This window comes from Corvus kubaryi, unplaced genomic scaffold (genome assembly GCF_017639235.1).
Source record: "Corvus kubaryi isolate FWS band 111438036 unplaced genomic scaffold, C.kubaryi_AGA036_p1.0 64813, whole genome shotgun sequence".
In the NCBI taxonomy this organism is placed as follows: domain Eukaryota; kingdom Metazoa; phylum Chordata; class Aves; order Passeriformes; family Corvidae; genus Corvus; species Corvus kubaryi.
Window position 1 is genome coordinate 1 of NW_024581529.1, and position 20,753 is coordinate 20,753.

The following is a 20,753-nucleotide window of genomic DNA, read 5'->3' on the forward strand; positions in this document are numbered from 1 at the left end:
CAAAGGTGCGCGCGGCGGGGCGCGGCGGCCGCCCGGTAACGGCGGGAGCACGCGGCCCGCGCGGGGAGGGGCCGGGCGGGCCCCCGGGCGGGAGGGGCCGGGAGCCGCCGCAAGAGCCCGAGTGCCCCCGCTCCGCCGGGCGGGCGGGGCTGCGCTGAGCCCCGCGTTTGTTTGCGGGCTGCGGTCGGTGTGTGACACGGTGCGCTGTACCCTTCATGTTGGTTCGATCTGTTCTCGTTGTAGCTCTGATCAGCCTGTCCTTTGGGGGAGCGGTCGGACTGATGTTCTTGATGCTCGGATGTGCCCTTCCCCAGTACAAGTACCGTGCACTCTCCTTCTGTTCTGCATTTCTTTTTTGTGTGTCTGTAGCTTCACAGTAATCCGGCTTCCATAATGGTGGATTGATAAGTCCTCTCTCTATAGGAGACGCCTTAGGTTTTTTGGGTGGGGTTTTGGGGGATTTTGTTTTGGTTGGTTGGGCTTTCTTGGCTTTTACTTCAAAAGACTGGGGTGGGAAAAAAAAGCACCATTCAGGATTTAATTAACCCTAAAAAGTAATGGCAGCAGAAGTTAAACTACCAGGCCTGGCTGCAAACTGTGAAAGGATGTGCTGCCCTGAGTGTCTCGACTGGTGTCCCGCTGTGGCTGACAGGCAGACAGCAGCATCTCCTGAGGTGGGCGGCAAGTGTGTGTTATCCAGGGAAGCACGTGCCTTTTCTGTGGCTGCCTAGTGATAGCTGGGCTGTCAGTGACCATCAGGTGCATCCTTGGCTGTGTCCCACACTGGTAATGTAGCATCTCGAGTAATTGCAGCTGCTATCTGTACTTTCCCTACATTGATTCCTATCTCTTAGCTTTGCGGAGATACCCAGTAGCAGACCAGGTGTTAAGATAGTAAGGCCTATGGCTTTGACTCTTTGCAAGTGAATGCTGATTTTACAGAAAATATTTTAAATTTACTTATTCAGTGTTGAATAAATACTAGATATCCTGTTATTGGTTGTGAATTGCAGTTCTCTACATATATGACTAGAATTCTTATGCCAGCTTTCTCTTGTTACAAAACCATTGCTAGTGGCACAAACGCTTAGGAAGGAGACCCTTATGCGGTTTCCCTTCAAACAATGCAGTAAAGTTTTACTGAAACAATGTGCACTTGTGTTTGTGTGCCTGAGAAATCTAGTCTGGGGCGCTGCAAGCAACAAAGCAAAGTGTTGCCAAATATGGTGGTGTACTTCTTGTAGGTTTCTGCCGGTTGCACTCAGATTTAAAAAAAAAAATGAAAGTCTTGGTTCCCTGCAGTGACTGAGTATGGGCTGAGAACAATACTCTGCTCCATCTGTGCACTGAAAGCTTATTGACAAAATGATGTAAGGGCCCTGTGATGGTATCTCTGCAATTCTTAAGTACAGCTGATAGGATAAACTTGGAGTTAAGCTCACCTTGTGAGGTGGCATTAGATTTAGGCTTGCTTTATGAATATCCTGTTAGTGAGCTCTGCTGCCGTTGAGGTCAGCCGAAGCCACTCACAAATAGTCTGTTGGATAAATGTCAGCTCATTTCAAGGCAAAGGATTTGCCTTCTCTGGGTTTGTCTGTCTTTCTTAAATGGGGATGCTGGATGGGGGAAAGTGCATTGATTTTAGGAGGAGCAGGAAGTAAATCCAGTTAACTAAAACTTTTCTTCTCCTTTCTTTTTCAGCCAGTACTGGCCACTGTTTGTTCTGTTTTTTTACATCCTTTCCCCTATCCCATACTGCATAGCAAGAAGATTGGTAGATGACACAGATGCTACAAGTAATGCCTGCAAGGAGTTAGCAATATTCCTTACAACAGGCATTGTGGTCTCAGCGTTTGGGCTGCCCATAGTGTTTGCAAGAGCAGAACTGGTTAGTAATATTTCAAGCTGTGATTGCTTTTTCATTTTTTTTTCTAGAAAACTTCGTTCTTCGTGTTTGTTTGTTTGTTTTTTAATTGAAGGTAAAGCTTTCATGCACTAAATAATTCTTATAATTCCGTACTTTTGGAACAAGAATAAGAGTTCTTTTGGCAAGAAAAATCAATACAGAAACAGGAGCATGGCAGACCATTGTGATTGCCAATTGCTTCACGTGGTCATGGAATAAAGCCTAACAAAGCAATGCAGAGAAAATGAGACAGAAAATACTGTGAAAACTTAACAGGGAAGTAACCAAATATAGAAGTGTAAGGAATACTTTGAAGACAGTTTGTGGAATAGTTGGGCTAAAGCAGCATGAATAAACAAACAAACAAAAAAAAAAGCATTTTTTTACTGACTGTAAATTATATTGGTGTAATTTTTAAAAACTTCCAGGTTCTCATTACGTACTTCCTGGTATACAGCTTTTCACTAAAATACTTTAAAAGTTCACTTTTAAAGTGGATGTCAGAAGGCGCTACCAAGTCAAAAAACGTGGGGTGCACTTTCATAAATGTCTTTAGGCAAGAAGAGTTCAAATGGGCAGTTTGAATGCCTCACATCCTTTGCATAATCCACTTACTCTCCTGTGAAAACATCCACCTCCTTTTTTGTTGCTGGGGTTTTGAAGACCTTAAATATCTGTTTTTAACAGTCTTACAGCATAGCTGGGCTGCAGATGTGTTTGATGCTGTTGTCTAGCCTTACTCTACATACCAAACCAGTTGAGCCTGCTAGCCTGTGCTTTGAGTACAGCTGGGAGAAACTTGCAGTGCTGCTTGGCTGGCTGTGAATTTGTCAAGTAATTTTGGGTAAACCCAGCCTGCTCGGTGTAAGCACAAGTAATGAGACATTGCCTCTTGCATCATGGACATGTTACTGAACTTTGTTGAGAATGGGACAATAAGATGTTACCTTTTGTCTTGTTAGGGTTCAACTCCAAACGTGTCTAACTGAATTCCCCCTGTTCACAGATTTACTGGGGCGCGTGTGCACTCGTTCTTACCGGGAATACAGTCATCTTTGCTACGATCCTAGGATTTTTCTTGGTCTTTGGCAGCAATGACGACTTCAGCTGGCAGCAGTGGTGAAAGGAAGATAAGAGAACTATCCACAGGCGTCTTGTCATGCAGTGGCCATCCATACAAATGAGAGAATGGGCAATAAAGAGAAGTAGCGTAGCAAGCCTCTTGAGTATTCTAGATGCTCCTTTTGACATTGTTCGTTCTGAGTGTACTACTGTTGCTGACAGGGTTTCTACGTTTTTATGAAGTGGAGAGATGATTGATTTCATTTTTACCTATGGTATGTTTTTAGGTGCTCTCTTGGTTTAAAATTGTTATCCTTCTGTCCAATGTTTTATGTGAAGCTTTAAACCAGGAACAACATTTAAACATAGTTTCAAAGATTTAAACTTGGGGGGTTTTGGTGGGGTTTTTTTGGTTTTCTTTTTGTTTTTTAAGTTAAGCATTAATACTATGTTTCAATTTTTTTTTTTTTAATACCAGGATTAAATTATATACAAGCTGAATGGAGGTAAAAGATTGCCCACCACCATTGCCAATTACCAGATCAATAGATTGTTGTTATATTTTAGCAGAGGCAAGGTGGGTTGGAGAGTACCGGTTGCAGATTTTCTTCTGCCCATACCTCAGACTGGGTGATGAATGTTGATAGCCTTCATTTCAAGAGAAGGCTGAGGAGCAGGTAGAGTTATCTGGGAGAAGAGTCCTAAATTTTAACACCACTAGCTCTTTTACCTGCTTTGTTACCGATTCTGTGGATGTGACATTCAAATACTCTGTAAATGTATTGATGCTGACATACAAAACAAGTGTATTGTAGGGGAAGAGAAAATGATGTTTAAATTCCATTTTTTAAAAAAAGTATCTTTTGAACTCTTTCTATTTATAAGTATTGTATGGTTTTGAAGTTTTATGTCAACTTTTTACCACAAAGATGGTAAAATGTTCATTTATGGAACTACTGGTCTGTGTTAATTTGAAGCATATACAAAACTATTTCCTCCTCCCCCTTTTTAATTTATTTTATACATAGCATATATATATATAAATATATAATAAAACAGCTTTTAAAATGTAGATTAAAACTTTGTGTTAAACTTGCCTGAGTTTTTCCCCCCCTTTTTTTTGGTTTTTTTCCCCCCCCCTCAATGCAGCTGAGGCATGACTTTTTCGGAAGTCACTGGCTGAACTGATGTCACTGACTGTTTTTAAGTTCTTATGCACTATTGGTTAATAAGATTTACTGTTATGTCTGTAACTGTAGCTTGTGTTCTGTAAGATTGCACATGTAGCTTCAAGTATTTAAGACAAGTTTTCTGCATACCTCTCAATTGTCCGGATTTTTTGTTTGAATAAATCTGCCATTAGACATTCCATCACAACACAGTTAATGAGTACCACTTAACCAGGTTTTCCTGTACCATGTGCAGTGATGACCTTGACCAAACTTACTTCTAAACTTTTATTTTTCAATTCTTTAAAAATAAGTCTATGAAACTTAACCATGTAGAATTAAAAGCTGACAGTTGCTTAGGTTTTGCTTAACAGTATGAAAAGGCACAGAACTGCAGGTCTTAGCTGTAGTAGTTGTGTGTGGATGCAAACAAAGTATAAAGCTTGCATATATATATATATATATATATATGTTCATAAATGTATATGGATATATACAAAGTCTGGTAGTAATGGGGTGTGCTCCAGGAACCGGTACTGGCAGGTGGGACCAGCAGGGGTGTAGGTACCTACACACGCTGCTTTGTTAATGTCATGTGTGTGAAACAGAGGAACAAGCAGGTACCAAGGCTCCAGTGCAGAAGCCAGTCCAAAAGAGACAGTATTTCAAGCATAGACAAGTGCTTCACCAGGCTGCCTGTGATGGCGGTGTTTGGAGCTGCACGAGGGCTGTAGGATCATGTGTTTCTTCCCCTTTTTCAGCAAGATTTCCGCACCCAGGCCCCCAGTACAATGGAGGCTTCAGAAAATCTTCCAAACCAGTGGCTAAAGTTGCAGTCCTCTACAGTCCTTACAAAGGAAGAATGCCTAGGACTTGTACAAATATGAATGTTACCTATTTCTTTTTCATGGTCAGGAACTGTTTTCTCCTTCATTCCTGAAGCCACGTGATGCTATTTTCCAGATCACTGGTCATGGAGCTGACTGTGTATGTATCAATGGTGCATTTTTTGTTTGTTAATTGCATTACAGCACTCCCTCCTTGCTTGCACACCAAATACATGCAGTATTGCTCTGATTTATGAGCGAGACACTTGAGAGGTATGATCCTTCCATATAATATGCACTGAGATTGTGTTACCATCCTTCTAGAGGAAAAAACTTCGAGCGATACAAATTTTAAATAGCAATCTTGAGTTCTGTATGTTTAATCAAAAATACTCTAATAAAAAGAGTATTTTGTTTAAAGTATTAATTGTTCTTTCTCCAATGTGGTTGTCATTCCTGTGGAAGAGATGACACTGGATTGCTCACTAGTCCTTCAGAGTGAGTATTTGTCTTGTTTACCTGGGACTACTCTATAAAGAGGGGCTCCAGTGTCCCAAGTTGCACTGAGCTGACTTTTTTGGTCATATCTCACATGCCAGTTTTTTCTGCAGTTTCTGCTTGGAAGCCAAATCCTGATATATTGGTGGTGTTATACAAAGTGATGGCCACCTTTACCCTGAGTCACACCACGTGCCTGAGAGCATTGTCACAAAGCTTCTTGAATTGTCAGCCTTGGTGCTGTGCCCACTTCCCTGGGGAGCCTGTTCCAGTGCCCAACCACCCTCTGAGTGAAGAACTTTTTCCTCATATGTAGCCTAGACCTTCCCTGACTGAGCTCCTTTCTGTTTCCTTGAGTCCTGTCACTGGGCACCAGAGTTAAGAGGTCGTACTTGCCCTTCCTTTTCCTCTCATGAAGATGTTGAAGACCACAAGGAGGTCTCCCCTCTCTCCAGGCTGAACAGACCAAGTGACCTCAGCTGCTCCTCACACAGCTTCCCCTCAGGGCCCTTCACCATTCTTATGGCCCTCCTCTGGACACTCTCTAACAACTTAATGTATTTTTATACTGTGGCACCCAGACCTGCCCCCAGCACTGGAGGGGAGCTGCCCCAGAGCAGAGGAGAGCAGAGTGGGACAATCCCCTCCCCTGCCCGGCTGGCGATGCTGTGCCTGATGCCCCCCAGGGCACGCTTGGCCCTCCTGGCTGCCAGGGCCTTTCTGCAGCGCTGCTCTCCAGCCTCTCGTTCTCCCGTCTGTACACACAACCAGGACTGCCCAGGTGCAGAACCCGCACTTGCCCTTGTTACACTTCATACTCGCAGCGTTGCCCGCAGGAGTAAGACCTTGTAGCGCACTGACACAATCACACATCACCGGCTCGGGGCAGGGCGAGAGGAGGCGCCGGGAGGGGCGGGGCTGCCGGAAGGGCACCGGCGCCGGTGGGGGGCGGGGCCCCGCTCGGCACTTCCGCTTCCGGCGCAGCACCGCCCCCGCGACGTGTGTCTGGTCCCGGTGCCAAGATGGCGGCAGCCGCGGGGGCGGCGGCGGCAGCGGCGGGGCTGTGGAGCGAGGTGAACCGCTGCGGCCAGAACGGCGACTTCGCTCGCGCGCTCAAGTCCGTCAATAAGAGTGAGTGCGGCGGCAGCGCCGGCCCCCGCCCCGCGGGGCTGTGGTCTCTGCCCGGGCGCGTTGGCCTTGTGGAGGAGCGCTGCCGTGTGGCGGGGAGTGGGTGGTGTCCGTCCGTAGGCTTCGTGCCGGGAGCAGGGTTGCGGGCAAAGGCTCCGGGGGTCTTACTGTGTTGGGGTAGAGGGAAGAGGGGCAGCCGGGGCCCAGGCTCCGCTGCTGTATCACAGCCATCGGGTGCTTGTGTTGCATCGCGCATCCCTTGCTGTGGGTCAAGCCTTCAAGGAAAACTCGTGGGTTTTCCTTCCGTTTTGATCATGGGAGGAAGGAGGGCTTTTCCCCCGGGAACTGGAGGAGTGGTGTTGTGCATATGGACCAACTGACTTGGGAGCAATAACTTGCTCGGAACGGAGAGTCTGCGTTGAGGTGTGTTGTTTTTGTAGCTAGGCATCCAAAAGGGGATTGCAGTATAAGGCACGTTGTGGTTAAAAGTTCTGTCTTTGCTGCTAGGCAGTAGGGATTCATCTCCTCTCCTAGAAAAGCTGGCATCCGTGAAAAAAAATCAAATAGCAGAACCCATGGCTCTCTTCTAGTTCTCCCTCACTGTCATCCACTGGCAGAAAGTTTTAGCATGTAAAGTGATTCCCCGATGAGAGCCACACTGTTCTTGTGTACCTGCTGTTTTCCTTCCTGTGTATCCTTTACGTGGCACTGGGGCCTTGGCACTGTGTTCTCTGCCTGGAAGTGAAATGCCATTGAAAGGTTTGCCCAGGTGTGTACAGCCCCTTCGGTGCATCCCTCTTCCATACATGTTAGCACAGCGGATGCTTCAGGTAAGTTCAGGATTTATGCTGGATTCTTTTATCTTGATGGGGTTTGTTTCATGATCTGAGCCAAAGCAAGCCATGCCAGGATGCTTTAAGTTGACGTGACCACTGTCTGGGATGGGTTTTTGCAGCTGTAACAATATGAGGCTCTTAAAAAGCTTGAGTGTGTTTGATAGTGAGTTGGATTGTTGTGTTGAAACTGGTTTCTTCTCCAGTACTGCAGATCAACAAAGATGATGTGACTGCACTTCAGTGTAAAGTAGTGTGTCTTATCCAGAATGGGAACTTCAAGGAAGCCCTTGGTGTAATCAATACCCACACTAAAGTGTTAACCAGGTGAGTTATGGTTTGCTGTGCTCTACAAAATATGAAACTCCTAAGTCCTTGAGAAGCTGCTGCAGCTTCAGTGGAGGGGACTAATAAAGCAGCAAAATAAAGAGCAGGATATGCTCAGAGGCATTGGGGTTGGTCTTCTCAGTGACACACTGATATTTGGGAGGAGGTGAGATGGGGTCTGGTTGAGTTTGAGGCAGTCTTAAACATCTTGCTGTTACTGTTGAAGGGATTGTCCCTAACCTAGTTTTCAGCCTCTTTCACGTGCTGATTCTGCTTGTAGGTATGGCTGGGTAGCACAGCTGGTACAAGGGAAGGGGACAGATCTCTCAGGGAGAGAAGTGAGAAGGGAGAAGCCTTGTTGGTGGCAGTGAGCTGTTGGCTCTGCTTGCCTGTCTCACCATACAGCTCTTTGGGGTCCTTTTCTCTGCCAGCCTGAAGAAACTGCCTCAGCTTCTGGGGTGGTGCAAGCCCTTTGTGCATCCTCTCAAAATCAGGACCTCAGAGACAAACTGTGTTTAAGAACAAGTCAAGCTTCTCATTTGTGTCATTAAGATTCTAATTTTATTCCTCATAAGGATGCTCTTTGTGCAGTGACAAGGATGAAAAGTGCTACCCAAGAACTGGCTGGCAGCAAAATTTTTGTATTTCAGTTACTGTTCTTATTAAGGAACTTCCCAGAAAGGTGTGTTGAAGTTATCAGTGTGATGAAACATACCCTTGTTTTTGTTCACATCTGAATAACACATAATTACCCTGTTCACCAATTCCTTCTTACCTGGGACAAAAGGGTTTAATTCAAGTTTTTTAGCTTATTATTTTATTATTTGGTAAGGAGGAGGAATATTTTGTTTTATATTCAACTGGTTTCAGAGTTCTTCCTATAACTTCTTTAGGTTCACTCTACTGTGTGTCTGTTTCTATGTCCTGCAGAGCAAGGAAAGTGGTGGTTCTTGGTCTGTCTTTGAAGTTTTCCTGTCCTGCACTGAGGCTGCTTTGCTTTAATTCTAAATGCCATTAATTTTCAAACTTCCTCAATACTCAGTTGAATCGAGATAATTTTAAATAGGCAAAGAAAAGCTGATTATAAGTGGCCATGGGCATGAACGAAAGGAATTGCTGATTAATTTTCCTTTGGCTTAACTGGTAACTCAGGGAGTAGGTGGAACATAGCATTCAAGGCTCTGCTTCTTTGGGAATGCTTCCCTGCTGGTGTGAGCTTCCTTTGAAGCCAGTTTTATGTTGGCAAAAGCAAACCCTTTTGCTGCAGTTCTGCTGTGATGATATTTCAAAATAGGTTAATGTTACTTTTGTCTTGGTATCAGCCTGTAAGTGGGACTGTGTTTTAGACCTTTTCCTTTCTTTCTGTGAGTCAATTATCTTTAAAAGTGTTCTGTGACAATAGTTCATTGCAATGTGATGCCTTCTCCTTAAGAAAATGTCACAGAATGAAGTCTGCTATTGTTTTACCTTTTAAGCATTTGATTAGCGTAATCAATAGGCAGCCTGGAGCAGAGAGGATTTGGAATGCTATGTGTGTGGAAATGCCATTAAAAAGGAACCCTTTTTTTGGATGAAGTTTTGATACGCTTTCTCTGTTGAACACAAAGTAGATAGAAGATACTTTCAGTGCACAACAGATACATAATTCAGTAATCTGGGATCGTGTCTTTAGATTTTTGGTTATGTAGCAGTCTGTGACTAATTAGGGCTGCTTATGTGTGGGTGAATGCTGTTGAATGGAAACTAGTGCATGCTGTCAGCCTTTGTCTTGTCCTTGCAGTGATGTTATTGCCTTTGAGAAGGCCTACTGTGAATACAGGTTGAACCGTATTGAAAGTGCTCTCAAGACCATTCAGAGTGCCAGTCAGCAGACAGACAAACTGAAGGAGCTTTATGGACAAGTGGTAATTAGAAGCTTTTCTTCCTGGTGGGAGTTTCATATGCTGGATGCCTTGTCCCTCCTTTAGTGGGGGGCAAGTATGGGGACAGAATTTCCTTCTCTGGCTTGAAGGTAAGGACAGGTACGGTTCCAACTGCTCAAAGTTCTGTGGAGCTTCAGTTGCCTGTTTCTGGAGATAGAGTCATCATCTTATTCCCACTGAACCAAAACAATACATCTGTGACTTCCACTCCCTTCCTGGGTCTGGCTTGGTATTAGCCATCTGGTTGAGGAAGAAAGAGATCTGGTGGGATTTGTTAGTGTTTCAGCCATCTGTTTGCATTAGATATGTCTTCAGGAATGGTTTGTGGGACCTGACATCTCAGGCATTAAAAGCGATGCAGAAAAGAAGTTTTGCTTTTTCCTCTCATTTTTTCCTGGTTGATCAGAACAGTTTTGTGAAGAATTGGCTATCTTCTCTCAGCTGCATGAAAGACCATTCATTTAATTTCTTTCTTAGAGAGGCGATCTAATTTGGAAGAAGGCTATTTGAGGACAAAACTGAGTAAACTGCTGCTTTTAAAGAAGCTGTTTTAGGAGTAAGAGCTGTGTCATATTTGTGCAGGTATCTGGTGTCACTGCTTGAGTCTTTGCAAGTACAGTCTGTATAGTTTGCCCCTAAAAGGTAGATGCAAATGTTAGTAGTGTTCAGCTTAAAACATATGATGCTCTGCTGCCCCCAGTCCATGGGGAGGGAGGAGGGAGGCTGTAGTTACCAGCATGCCCAGAAAAATACTGTTCTGAAGGCTAACCCCTTTCCTTTCTCAGTTGTACAGACTGGAGCGTTATGATGATTGTCTGGCTGCATACAGGGATCTCATCCGCAACTCCCAGGATGAGTATGAGGAGGAGAGAAAAACCAACCTCTCTGCTGTTGTGGCAGCACAAAGCACATGGGAGAAGGTGGTGCCAGTAAGTGAGTATGTGTGTCTATGGGTGTAAGAGTGAGAGCCAAGGAATAAGGGATACAGATTGTATTGAACTGTAGATATTGAACAGGACAGAAATGTGTTCCTGTCTCAAAGATTTCTGAGTGTGTTGAAGATCACCTAGTGGTTTTCCCTGTATGGAGGAATAAATGTTATTGTTCATGAATTACACTTCACCTTTGATCTCTAGAAAGCTTGTACTATTAGATGTTACAGCAGAACAGGAAGTAGATTTTCCTGAACCTGCATTAGCAGAACACCTGTGGTGACTAGTACTTTCCTCTCTCATTACCCTCTTGCCCAGGGTTAAAGCTAATTGCTCTGATCACCCAGCCGTGCTTGGGAACATTTTTGTTAAGAACAGTGCAGATTGTAATGTTTTGCTTAGAAATCCTTGTCCTTGGATGTGTGCACAGCGTGCTCAGCTATCTGCTCAGTGCTGTGGATCCACTTTCTAGTTCTCTAGAGCAGCAGTTCTTACCTGCCCTCTTGCACCAGCCTAAGTAGTCCTCATGTTCAGGCTGGAGTTCCCTTGCTGCCTTGTCAGTTGCCTCCAACTTCGTGCAGTGTGAGGGAAGAAGATCCTTTGTGCTGCAGCTTACTTGCCAGGTGTGTGCCCTGTTCAAATTGCCTCTTAAATTTATTTTGCAAGGATTAGTTTGAATGTACAGGAAATCTCTAGTTTGTGTCCATTGCCTGTCAAATCTGTACCGATCAGTTGGTGTTTATGCAGTGTTATATTTGTTTTTCATGCTAGGAGGATTTAGGCCTTCGAGAAGCTACCTACGAGCTGTGTTATAACAGTGCATGTGCGTTGATTGGGCAAGGAAAGCTGAATGAAGCAATGAAAAAACTACAAAAAGCAGAAGGTAAAAGCCTGGTGAGGTGAGAGGGAAACTTTGTGTGATAGAAGTAGTTATTTGCTCTCTGTAGACGCAAATCAGAGGAAAAGAGGTTTTGAGAATTTAAAAACTGACCAGCAGCAGGATTTGTTGCAAAGCTGGTGTTTTTGTAGAAGTGTTCCTCTGCAGCTCTTTTCCAGAGCCATGCAGCATGTACCATCTCCTGGCTCTCCTATAGCCCCCTGATTTGTGTTCAATAACTTTGAGCAGTTTTTTGAAGCAGGATATAGAGGTGGGTGTAATCTCTTCTCATAAGCATGAGATGTCTAATCTGTTCTAACTCCTGATTTTGTTAGTATGAGTATGTATTTAAATACATGCTATAAAAGTTCAAAATACTTCATGGTATGAAATCAGTATAAGCCAGTAAATGAGCTTTTAGCAAAGAAGATTTTTTTTTTCTCTGGGATGAAAGGGGGATTCTGTCTGTTTAAAAAGCAGGTTGGGAAGAGAACTAGGAAGGACTAGTTCTGTTTGATCTAATTGGTCTTGCAGATGAATAGGTCAGTTCTGTGTCAGTTTTGATGAAGAATAACAGCTGTCCCATACAACTGATAAGCGTGTGTAATTTGAGCCTATGTCCTTTGATAGTAATCTTTTGGAGAGCAAACAAGTGATATTCTGGTGAAGTATGAGAAAGTTAAGAACTGACTAGTATGGATATTGAAAACTAACAGAATTGATGCCACATAAAGGGTGATGTAAACTGAATATTGCAGGTTTGCAGCACCTAACTCACAAGACAGTTGCAGCTGAGTGATCCCTATGGGAAAAATCGGGAACTATATCTAAGGAAATTTGCTTAGGAGAGAAATTGAGTGTCTGGGAGGGACAGTATCTTCTGTGCCCTTGATATTTCTTCCACATCATTTAGTTTGCTCCCTCATACTCAGTCCCATCCATCATCAGACTTGTAGTGCTGCAGAAGTTTCAGGGATACATGAAAAAGTTCTATGTTCCCCCATGCTTCTTTCCTGTTTTTTTCTCCCTAAAGCCTTCTAAATTGTGTGTTTTTTCAATTTCTTTTTCCTTGCAGAGCTGTGCCGCCAGTCACTGTCAGAAGACTCCGTAAGTTCTTGATGTTCTCGAGAGTGTTTGCTTTGCAGCAGCAGGAGCGAGGGTGCAGTCACAAAGTGCAGAGAGCCAGAGGAGAGCCAGTGCTGCTCTGCTGGTACCAGCCTGTGAGGCTGGGGCAGCCGTCATGGCTATTGCAGGAGGGCAGCTGACGCTGCAAGCTGTTTGCTGCTGTGCTCCTTGCATAGTTGCCTGTTCTGGGGCAGGTAGAAGGGTACAGGTTGTGTGAAACCTCCCTGTGACCTACCCCTGCTAGGGATGAACACTTTGAGTGGGTGGTGACAAACAGGGAATTTGTAACCGATCGTTGCAGAGGGGCAGATTCAATGTACAAGTTAAGGTTATCTTCAGATTCTCACTGGAGTAGGTGAAGCTTTCTTTTCTCCCAGTTTAGCTCAGATATGCTTCTGTTTGTGCTGTGGCTACAACCTTCACCTGTGGCAGCTGGGGTACTTTGCCGCTAATACTGCCCAGAAATGCTCACAGACGTTTGCCAGCAGAATGCTGAAGCCAGGGGCAGAGAGGTGAGATAGCAGCTTTTTGCTTTGATTTTCCTTCAGGATGTGACAGAGGAAGACATTGAGGCTGAACTGGCTATTATTCATGGTCAGATGGCTTATATCATGCAACTGCAGGGGCGTACAGAGGATGCTCTACAGCTCTACAATCAAATAATCAAGTTGAAGTAAGGAGGTTTTTTTTTCAACAAATGCTCAGCCTTCCATCTGTGAGAGACCGCTGTTCAGTAACAGTATGCTTTCTGCTTTTCTTATTTGCAGGCCAACAGATGTAGGACTCCTTGCTGTCATTGCAAATAATATCATCACAATTAACAAGGTAAAGAATTTCATTGCAGTTACTCAACTTGCTTCTCTGCTTCTGTAGAGGGAAGGGAGATAATCAGTAAAGACATTTTCTTAAACAGTAGTTAAATTGCAAACCCAGGGACCTTTTCTTCTTCGAGGAATGTAGTGAAATCTTCTCATGATGTGCAATTTCCCCAGGACCAAAATGTCTTTGATTCAAAGAAAAAGGTGAAGCTGACCAATGCAGAAGGTGTTGAGCATAAACTCTCCAAGAAGCAGCTCCAGGCAATTGAATTCAACAAAGCTTTGCTTGCAATGTACACTAACCAGGTAGGGGAGACTGATCTGCAGTTAGTAGCTACAGATTAAATCCACGGGACTTTGACTGGGCAAAAATGGAGATGCAGCTGTTCTGTGTCAGAAGATAAGGCCATTTGGTTTAGGCACATAAGTGAGCAGAAAAACAAAATCACCCCTGCAAACACAACTCTCTGTTTAGTGACTTGGGTATTGCTATAGGGAAGGGATATGGGGGTTCTTAGATGTGTCTGAAGTGCCACTAAGAGGACTTCATCTTGGTTCTGTGTAGTCATTTCAGGGGAGTCATCACTAGTATCTCTTCTTAGATACTGTTGGTTTCTTAGCCCTGTGTAAGGTGCTCGCTGAGGTTGAGAAAAGTGTATTCTCTCTTCCCACTCCTCAGGCAGATCAGTGCCGCAAGCTGTCAGCAAGCCTGCAGTCCCAGAGCCCTGAGCACCTGCTCCCTGTGCTTATCCAGGCAGCCCAGCTGTGTCGTGAGAAGCAGCATGCAAAGGCCGTAGGGCTTCTGCAGGTAGGTTAAGAGAAAGTTGGCCAAGCTCCATTTAAACTTGTGCTTTGTGTTCTCCTGTGCTGTTTTGCCTTAGTATGTTTTGTTTGGTTTCAATTTCCAGGGGTATCTGACTCCTTATTTTGGTTTGGTCTAATGCTACTGGAAAGCCTTCGCACCAATTGAACAATTCTGCTTTTAAAGGGAAATAGTTCCCTTACACCTCTGATTTTTATGCTTAGGAAGCTGTAGTAGACTTCTAGGGTGAGCAGTAGGCTTTGTTGCTCTGCTTACACCCTTTTTTTTGGAGGGAATGAGTGGCCTGGGACAGAAATCTGAAAGGGCAGACTTGGGGGTCCTCCTCTGCTGTGTGCTGAAGCCTGCCTGTGCTGGAAAGCTTCTTTTGGCTCTTGCCAGCTTGCTGTGACTGAGCATGACATATGATTCACCAAAGCAGCAGCCTGCTGCCCACGCACAAGTTGAATTGTTGTTTCTTCTGACTCTCAGGACTTCGCAGACCAGCACCCTGCCAATGCAGTTGAGATCAAGCTGACGATGGCCCAGCTAAAAATTGCTCAAGGTATCTAGTGTCCTCTTTTGTTGGGAAGTGTCTGCACATGATAATGGTAGAAGGGATAAGAAAATCAGACTTCAGGGCAATCTTTGCTGCAGTCACTGTTGTGACAGGGGTGCAGAGCAGAGATACTTTCAGATATTTAGCTATGGTAGGATGCTTATAGCTTAATGCTGTAGCTATATAGCTTAATGCTTATAGGTTGATGTCTGGATACACAGGCTCCACAGATTGCTGGCAGAAATGCCCTCAGTCTCTGTGAATGATATGGCTGAATCTGTTCTGGGGCAGGATAATTTTGGGAGCAGTGTGGGGCTCCACAATGGTACCATTCCTGTATGCAGTCGGGCAGCACAGACTTGAGCCTGAAGAGAACTCCCTGGTAGCCAAAGCTTGCTCCTGAACCCTTGCAGGATGTGGCAAGGGCAGAAAGGTCCATTGTGTGGAGGCTTATCCTTAATTCCTGGAACGGGGGAGATGTTGTGAGAAGGGGAATTGTTCTGTCCCCGTTGTTTACCTTTGGCTCGAAGTTCACTGGTGGGATCAGGTGTTGTGATGCCATTCAGAGTGTGTTCTTCCTTGTCTCTCTTCTAGGTAGTGTTACCAAAGCCTGCATGATCCTGAGGAGCATAGAAGAACTGCAGCACAAGCCTGGTATGGTAAGCAAAACTCAGTCTGAACTGTGTTTTCACAAGTCTCCCTTGTAGGAGAGCTTTGCACTGCCTGCTCCTTTTTGCCTCTTCCCCGTGGTTTCCACTTGACTTGAAGTGTCTACAGGGATTCTGAGCCCATCTTCCTTGTCTTGGACAAAGGTGGTATTGTAACTTGCTTCAGGTAGCCTGAACGTAGCCACAGAAGTACTCTGTCAGAGAATGCTCTCTGCCAGTGTTCCCGCTCCCTGGTAATCTCGTAGTCCTGCATGTTGCCTGGATTTACTTGCATAACATGACTGGAGCAAACTGCTGGTTGCTGGTATGTACTGTTGGGACATTTTAGAAGCATCTTTAGGACAAGAGGCCTTAGGGGGAAAGTACTGTGTTCCATCCCTGCAGCATCACCCTGGTCTGCATGCTTATCCACACCTGGTATTCAGAAAACCTTGATGACCTTGTAAATGCTCGCATGTTCAGCATAAGCATCTTGAACAGGGGCTGATAGTTGTGGATCTGTTCCAATTTTAAGTGTGATGATCAAAGTAATTTATAGGGGCAGTTAACAGTAACAGCTCCTTTTCCTGGATCACCTCTACTTGTGACTGGGAGGTTGGCAAATGGATGGTATCCTTATCATCTCTTCAGTGTTGATTTCTTTTTTCATAGCTCTTACAACAGAGAATGGGGGATGAAAAAGATTTTCTAATGAAACTGAGTCCTGTGATAAGCAAATAAAGTGCCAAGACAAGAATCCTTCTGTGAATGCAATCTTAGGCTTGTACCACAGGAGAAAGATGATGGGGATGTTCCTTTGGGAGGGACTCGGGTAGGAAGATCTGGCCTGGGTATCCTGCCCCTTACCACAGCTGTTTTTTAGGAACAGAGCAGAAAGCTCACACTGACTTTACTTTTGGGAAATCCCATCATTTAACTGCTGAAACTCTGGCTACAGACAATTTGCATGAAGATCTGCTATATACTGCTCTTGAATGTTTGCAGGTGTCTGCGCTGGTGACAATGTACAGTCACGAAGAGGATATTGACAGTGCAATTGAGGTCTTCACACAGGCTATCCAGTGGTATCAGCAATACCAGGCAAGTCAGACCAGAGGAGCTAATGTGCAAGAATCTGTCTTGGTATTACCTAGCTAGTCCAATTCAGCTTTTCCTGTTGATGTGTAGCCCCAGCAGTTATCCAGTTGGGGGTTTGGAGACGGGTGAGCTCCTGTTTTGTGAGCATTTATCAATAATACATTATTTTAGATGTGTTGCAAATAGGGAGAAGCAGCTGCTGTCAGATTAGGAGAGTGGCAACAATGGATACCCAAATGTAACAATCAGGACTTCTCCCTGATGGGAAAACATGGTGGAGCAGCAAACTGCCTTGTCGCATGCAGTTCTGCCTCACTTCCCAGACTGCAAAGGTGGTCTGCTTTCTGCATGACAGGATGTTCACTCAGTTCTCCTTGGCCAGGCCTCAAGGGCATTAAAGCCAGCTAGAGCTGGGCTCCATGCTGTGATGATAAGGATCTAATCATGGCTGCTGTGTCTTTCAGCCAAAGTCTCCTGTCCATTTGTCACTGATAAGGGAAGCTGCCAACTTCAAACTAAAGCATGGCAGGAAGAAGGAAGCAATCAGCGACTTGGAGGAGCTCTGGAAGTGAGTTGGGTGATTGCTGAGCAGCAGGTCTCCACCCAGAGTCCTCTGCAAGCTGTCTGATGGCAGGCAGTGTCTGACAATTGTAGCTGTCCTTTAGAGTTGCTTTTGCACAGGGGCTTCAATGCAAGGCCGTATTTTGGAAGAAGGGGAGATAATTAACTTGATCTATAGTTGATGTTCACTTGAAAACGTGGTAGACTTGTCCCAGAGGCCTCTTGTGTGCAGTGAACATTGCTTTGGGGACTGGAATGCAGTTTTTTCTAGTGCTACATAAACACGGATGTCTAGGTTTTAGTTTCTTTTGTGCACTTAATGGGATCTTTTATTGGAGGGGAGTGTTAGCTTGCCTTTGCTACTGAGTTTTTCATCTTTCATTGCTTGCTTCATGATACTGTGAAGTTGTCTACACCTCCCTTTGTCCACACCAGCGATGTTTGCTGCGCTGGAGGAGACCACATACTAATAAGCCTGTCCCCACAGATAGCAACTGTGCTGCAGCAGCAAGCACTGCCTGGTGTTACCAGTCTTTGGGATGAGCAACATTGGTAACTTGGTCCTTTTCTGTTTTGTTTTGGTTTTTTCTTTTCTCTACAAAGGCAAAACCCAAAAGATGTGCATACCCTGGCACAGCTCATCTCTGCCTATTCCCTGGTTGACCCTGAAAAAGCTAAAGTGTATCCTTTTAATGGTGGTGAAAGAGGTGTTTGGGCATTGCTTCCTTGGACTTTCAGCTGTGTGGGGACTTCAGACCCACTCTTACCCAAAGAACAGCAAGGAACCTCTCCAGAACAGCTACATATCCAGGTCAACTTGTCTGGAGCTACATTATTTCTCCAATTGGCTTCATTACTGTGATATCTCAGGACCCTTTTATCTTTGGCCTCCTTCTCTTTGAGAATTAATAAGACAAGGTAGAACCAAAAATAAGAGCACCTCCATCTTTTCTGTCGGAATCTTAAATCTATGGTAGTAAGGCAGGACTGATAAAATGTGGCTAAGCTCTTGCTCACCCAAAATATGGTTGACATTCTGCTTTTGTCAGCTGAGCCACTTTCACAGGAAGTTGCTCCCTCTGTCCCCACATTAAAGAGGGAAAAATGAGGCAGATGGTGATTAAGCAGCTCATCCCAACTTGTGTAAAAAGCTAGTGAGAGAGATGGAAATAGGCCTGTCTGGTGTCTGCATTGCTAACAGACAGAATTTATTTAAGCTGAAGTTGTTTCTTGGTGTCTGGAAGAACATGGGTGTTTATCCTTGCTGGTTTGCATCCCTGAACTCTTCCCTTGCAGTCTTAGCAAACACTTGCCTTCCTCAGACACCATGTCACTGAAAGTAGATGTTGATGCGCTGGAGAACTCCCATGGAGCAACCTATGTTCGGAAGAAAGCTGGGAAGCTCACTGGAGACAACCAGCAGAAGGAGCAAGGGTAAAGCAGGCTGCTATATTGTTTATTTTGTTTTCTTGCTATAGCTCTGGTGCATCCTTCTTTGGGGTGGTTCAAGAACCACACCTGGTGTGGTAATTGCTGCAGAAGGCAGGCTGGTGCAAAGGGAGCCTGTTATTTAACTGCAAGGAGCTTTATGTAGCAGCATACCAAGTTCTTAGAGAGATGTTTTAGGTTCTGCCAGAGCTGGTTTTTAGTTGACTTGTCTGCTCTGTCTCTGCTGTGTCACAGTGTCTTGTTTCCCTTTCAGACAAGGCGAAGTGAAGAAAAAGAAGAAAAAAAAGAAGGGTAAGTTGTATTTCCTAGCTGTTGACATGGCACAGCTCCAGAGAGCTCGCCAGGTTGTTTCTTCAAATAGCCAGCCTCCAGGTCCCTAGGAGCTAGAGCCCTTTGCTAGGACTGGGTCTCTGGGAACCTGGATCTTCATGATAGCTTGTTTGGTTGGGGCATTTTACTGCAGAAGTGAGAGGAACACCCTGATAGGATGATGTAGTTGCTGGTCTCTTTGCACTGCCTGTTTATTGACATCCCATGCATGTCCCTTGGTGGTGCCTCTAGTGTGTTGACCCCAGTCTCATTTCCTGGCACTGGATGTTCTTCAGGAAAGCTGCCGAAGAACTATGACCCCAAGGTGACTCCTGACCCTGAGCGGTGGCTTCCAATGCGAGAGCGGTCCTACTATCGTGGACGGAAGAAGGGCAAGAAGAAGGATCAGGTTGGCAAGGGGACTCAGGGTTCAACCACAACTGGCTCCTCTGAACTGTAAGTACCCATTTTGCAAGGATTGATATGGAGATTCACTCCTGGGCAGCTGGGAGGGCTGTGTTTGTGTTGCTCTGCTGCAGCTCTGTCACCACACCACCTGCAGGTAGCACAAGTGACATTGTACTTTGCTGCTTGAACCTGCTACCCTCTGTTCTCCCTGGAGATCCCTATAGGTTCCTGAAAACCAGTGTGATAAGATAGCCATACTTGAAGTTGCCAGTGTGCAAGTAAAATTCCCATAGTCTTTAATGTGCTTTTCCTAGCTTTGGTAATGAGATGATTTTGCATGCTTTCTCTTGAGCAATTTGCTTTCAAGTCTTTTGGCAGCTGCAGAACGTTAGCCATGATTTGAGAAAACACTATACTTCCTTCTAAGCTGACACTGATTATTTGAGCTGGAATCAAGAATTACCATTAGTAAGAAGCCTGACAGCAAGATGGTGTCTTATTAGCATCTGAGAGGAAGAATGCTGGGTTTGCACTGCCTAAGAGTGGGACCTGAAAGGCTTCTTGTGTGTTGCATGAGCTGTCACATGTCTATTCAAGAAGAAAGTTAGCCTTGCTTTCACTGTCAGGGACTTACGCTGTCTAGTGAACATCAACTGGGAGGTGATTGCTGCCCTTTGAGACATGTTCCTATCCTCCATCAGCTCCTTCTGTATGTTGGAGCTATTTAAGATCTTGCATGAGTGCCCTCCCATACATAATGCTACCTAATGGGGCAGCTGCTGTTTTTCACTGCCAGCTCCCTGCATTAGTACCACATCTTGCAGGTGGTTGTGAACCCACACGGTGTCTTTTTCTCTTGCCTTCCTGCAGGGATGCCAGTAGAACTGCCAGCAGCCCACCTACCTCCCCTCGGCCCGGCAGCGGGGCAGCTGTATCGGCTACAAGTAACGTCATCCCTCCCAGGCACCAAAAACCCGCGGGTGCTCCAGCCACCAAGAAGAAACAGCAGCAGAAAAAGAAGAAAGGGGCTAAAGGAGGGTGGTAAAAAGCAGGATGTGTAACCTCCCTCCTTCAACAGGTGATGCTGGTTGCAGAATAAAGGTCAAAAGCAAGTGCTGCCGAAAGACTCTTGGCATCTGGATCTCTGTCCTGCCTGTCAGTGGTCTGGGGGGAGATGGGCTGGTATAAGTGTCATGTGTCTGCTTTCCAAGTTCCCTTCCTCACATTTGCCCCCACTGTGACTTGGGTTGGTTGCCATCAAAGTCAAATGTAGCCCCTAAGAAGAAATCTCTTTCTGTGTTGCCAGACATTTAAGAGATATGGGATAAACAAGAATTTCTTGAAATACAGTTTCATGCTCCTCCTGCATATGCCAGTTTAGGCCTTTAGCAGATTTATCTATGCATGATGCAAGAACTGGTCTTTATGTCAGTCCTTGACCACCAAAGAGCCAAGGCACAAAGCATCTTAGAAAACAACATCAGGGCTTTATTATAACA

General features: G+C 45.0%; 2 protein-coding genes across 2 annotated transcripts; both read left to right on the forward strand.

Moving 5' to 3' along the window:
- The first annotated feature begins 171 nt into the window (after positions 1-171).
- LOC121672658 (leptin receptor overlapping transcript-like 1) lies at positions 172-5,387 on the forward strand. Its single transcript, XM_042045400.1, has 3 exons — positions 172-319; positions 1,702-1,888; positions 2,913-5,387. The coding sequence occupies exons 1-3, from the start codon at positions 216-218 to the stop codon at positions 3,027-3,029; spliced, it is 408 nt and encodes a 135-aa protein (XP_041901334.1). The 5' UTR covers positions 172-215; the 3' UTR covers positions 3,030-5,387.
- A 1,041-nt stretch (positions 5,388-6,428) lies between these two features.
- On the forward strand, positions 6,429-20,381 carry LOC121672657 (signal recognition particle subunit SRP72). Its single transcript, XM_042045399.1, has 19 exons — positions 6,429-6,593; positions 7,630-7,750; positions 9,531-9,654; positions 10,458-10,601; positions 11,376-11,487; positions 12,557-12,588; positions 13,155-13,279; positions 13,374-13,431; positions 13,599-13,730; positions 14,104-14,232; positions 14,716-14,788; positions 15,377-15,441; positions 16,435-16,530; positions 16,992-17,095; positions 17,692-17,769; positions 18,385-18,522; positions 18,791-18,828; positions 19,143-19,302; positions 20,125-20,381. The coding sequence occupies exons 1-19, from the start codon at positions 6,485-6,487 to the stop codon at positions 20,297-20,299; spliced, it is 2,013 nt and encodes a 670-aa protein (XP_041901333.1). The 5' UTR covers positions 6,429-6,484; the 3' UTR covers positions 20,300-20,381.
- The last annotated feature ends 372 nt before the right edge of the window (positions 20,382-20,753 follow it).

What these genes read in the sequence shown, in the direction of transcription:
- LOC121672658 (XM_042045400.1), top strand. Translation starts at nt 216, where the DNA reads ATGTTGGTTCGATCTGTTCTCGTTGTAGCTCTGATCAGCCTGTCCTTT. An exon ending in TGTGCCCTTCCCCAGTACAA is followed by an intron (nt 320 to 1,701) that starts GTACCGTGCACT and finishes TTTCTTTTTCAG; the next exon opens with CCAGTACTGGCCACTGTTTG. An exon ending in TGTTTGCAAGAGCAGAACTG is followed by an intron (nt 1,889 to 2,912) that starts GTTAGTAATATT and finishes CCCTGTTCACAG; the next exon opens with ATTTACTGGGGCGCGTGTGC.
- LOC121672657 (XM_042045399.1), top strand. Translation starts at nt 6,485, where the DNA reads ATGGCGGCAGCCGCGGGGGCGGCGGCGGCAGCGGCGGGGCTGTGGAGC. An exon ending in CATGGGAGAAGGTGGTGCCA is followed by an intron (nt 10,602 to 11,375) that starts GTAAGTGAGTAT and finishes TTTTCATGCTAG; the next exon opens with GAGGATTTAGGCCTTCGAGA. An exon ending in AATCAAATAATCAAGTTGAA is followed by an intron (nt 13,280 to 13,373) that starts GTAAGGAGGTTT and finishes TCTTATTTGCAG; the next exon opens with GCCAACAGATGTAGGACTCC.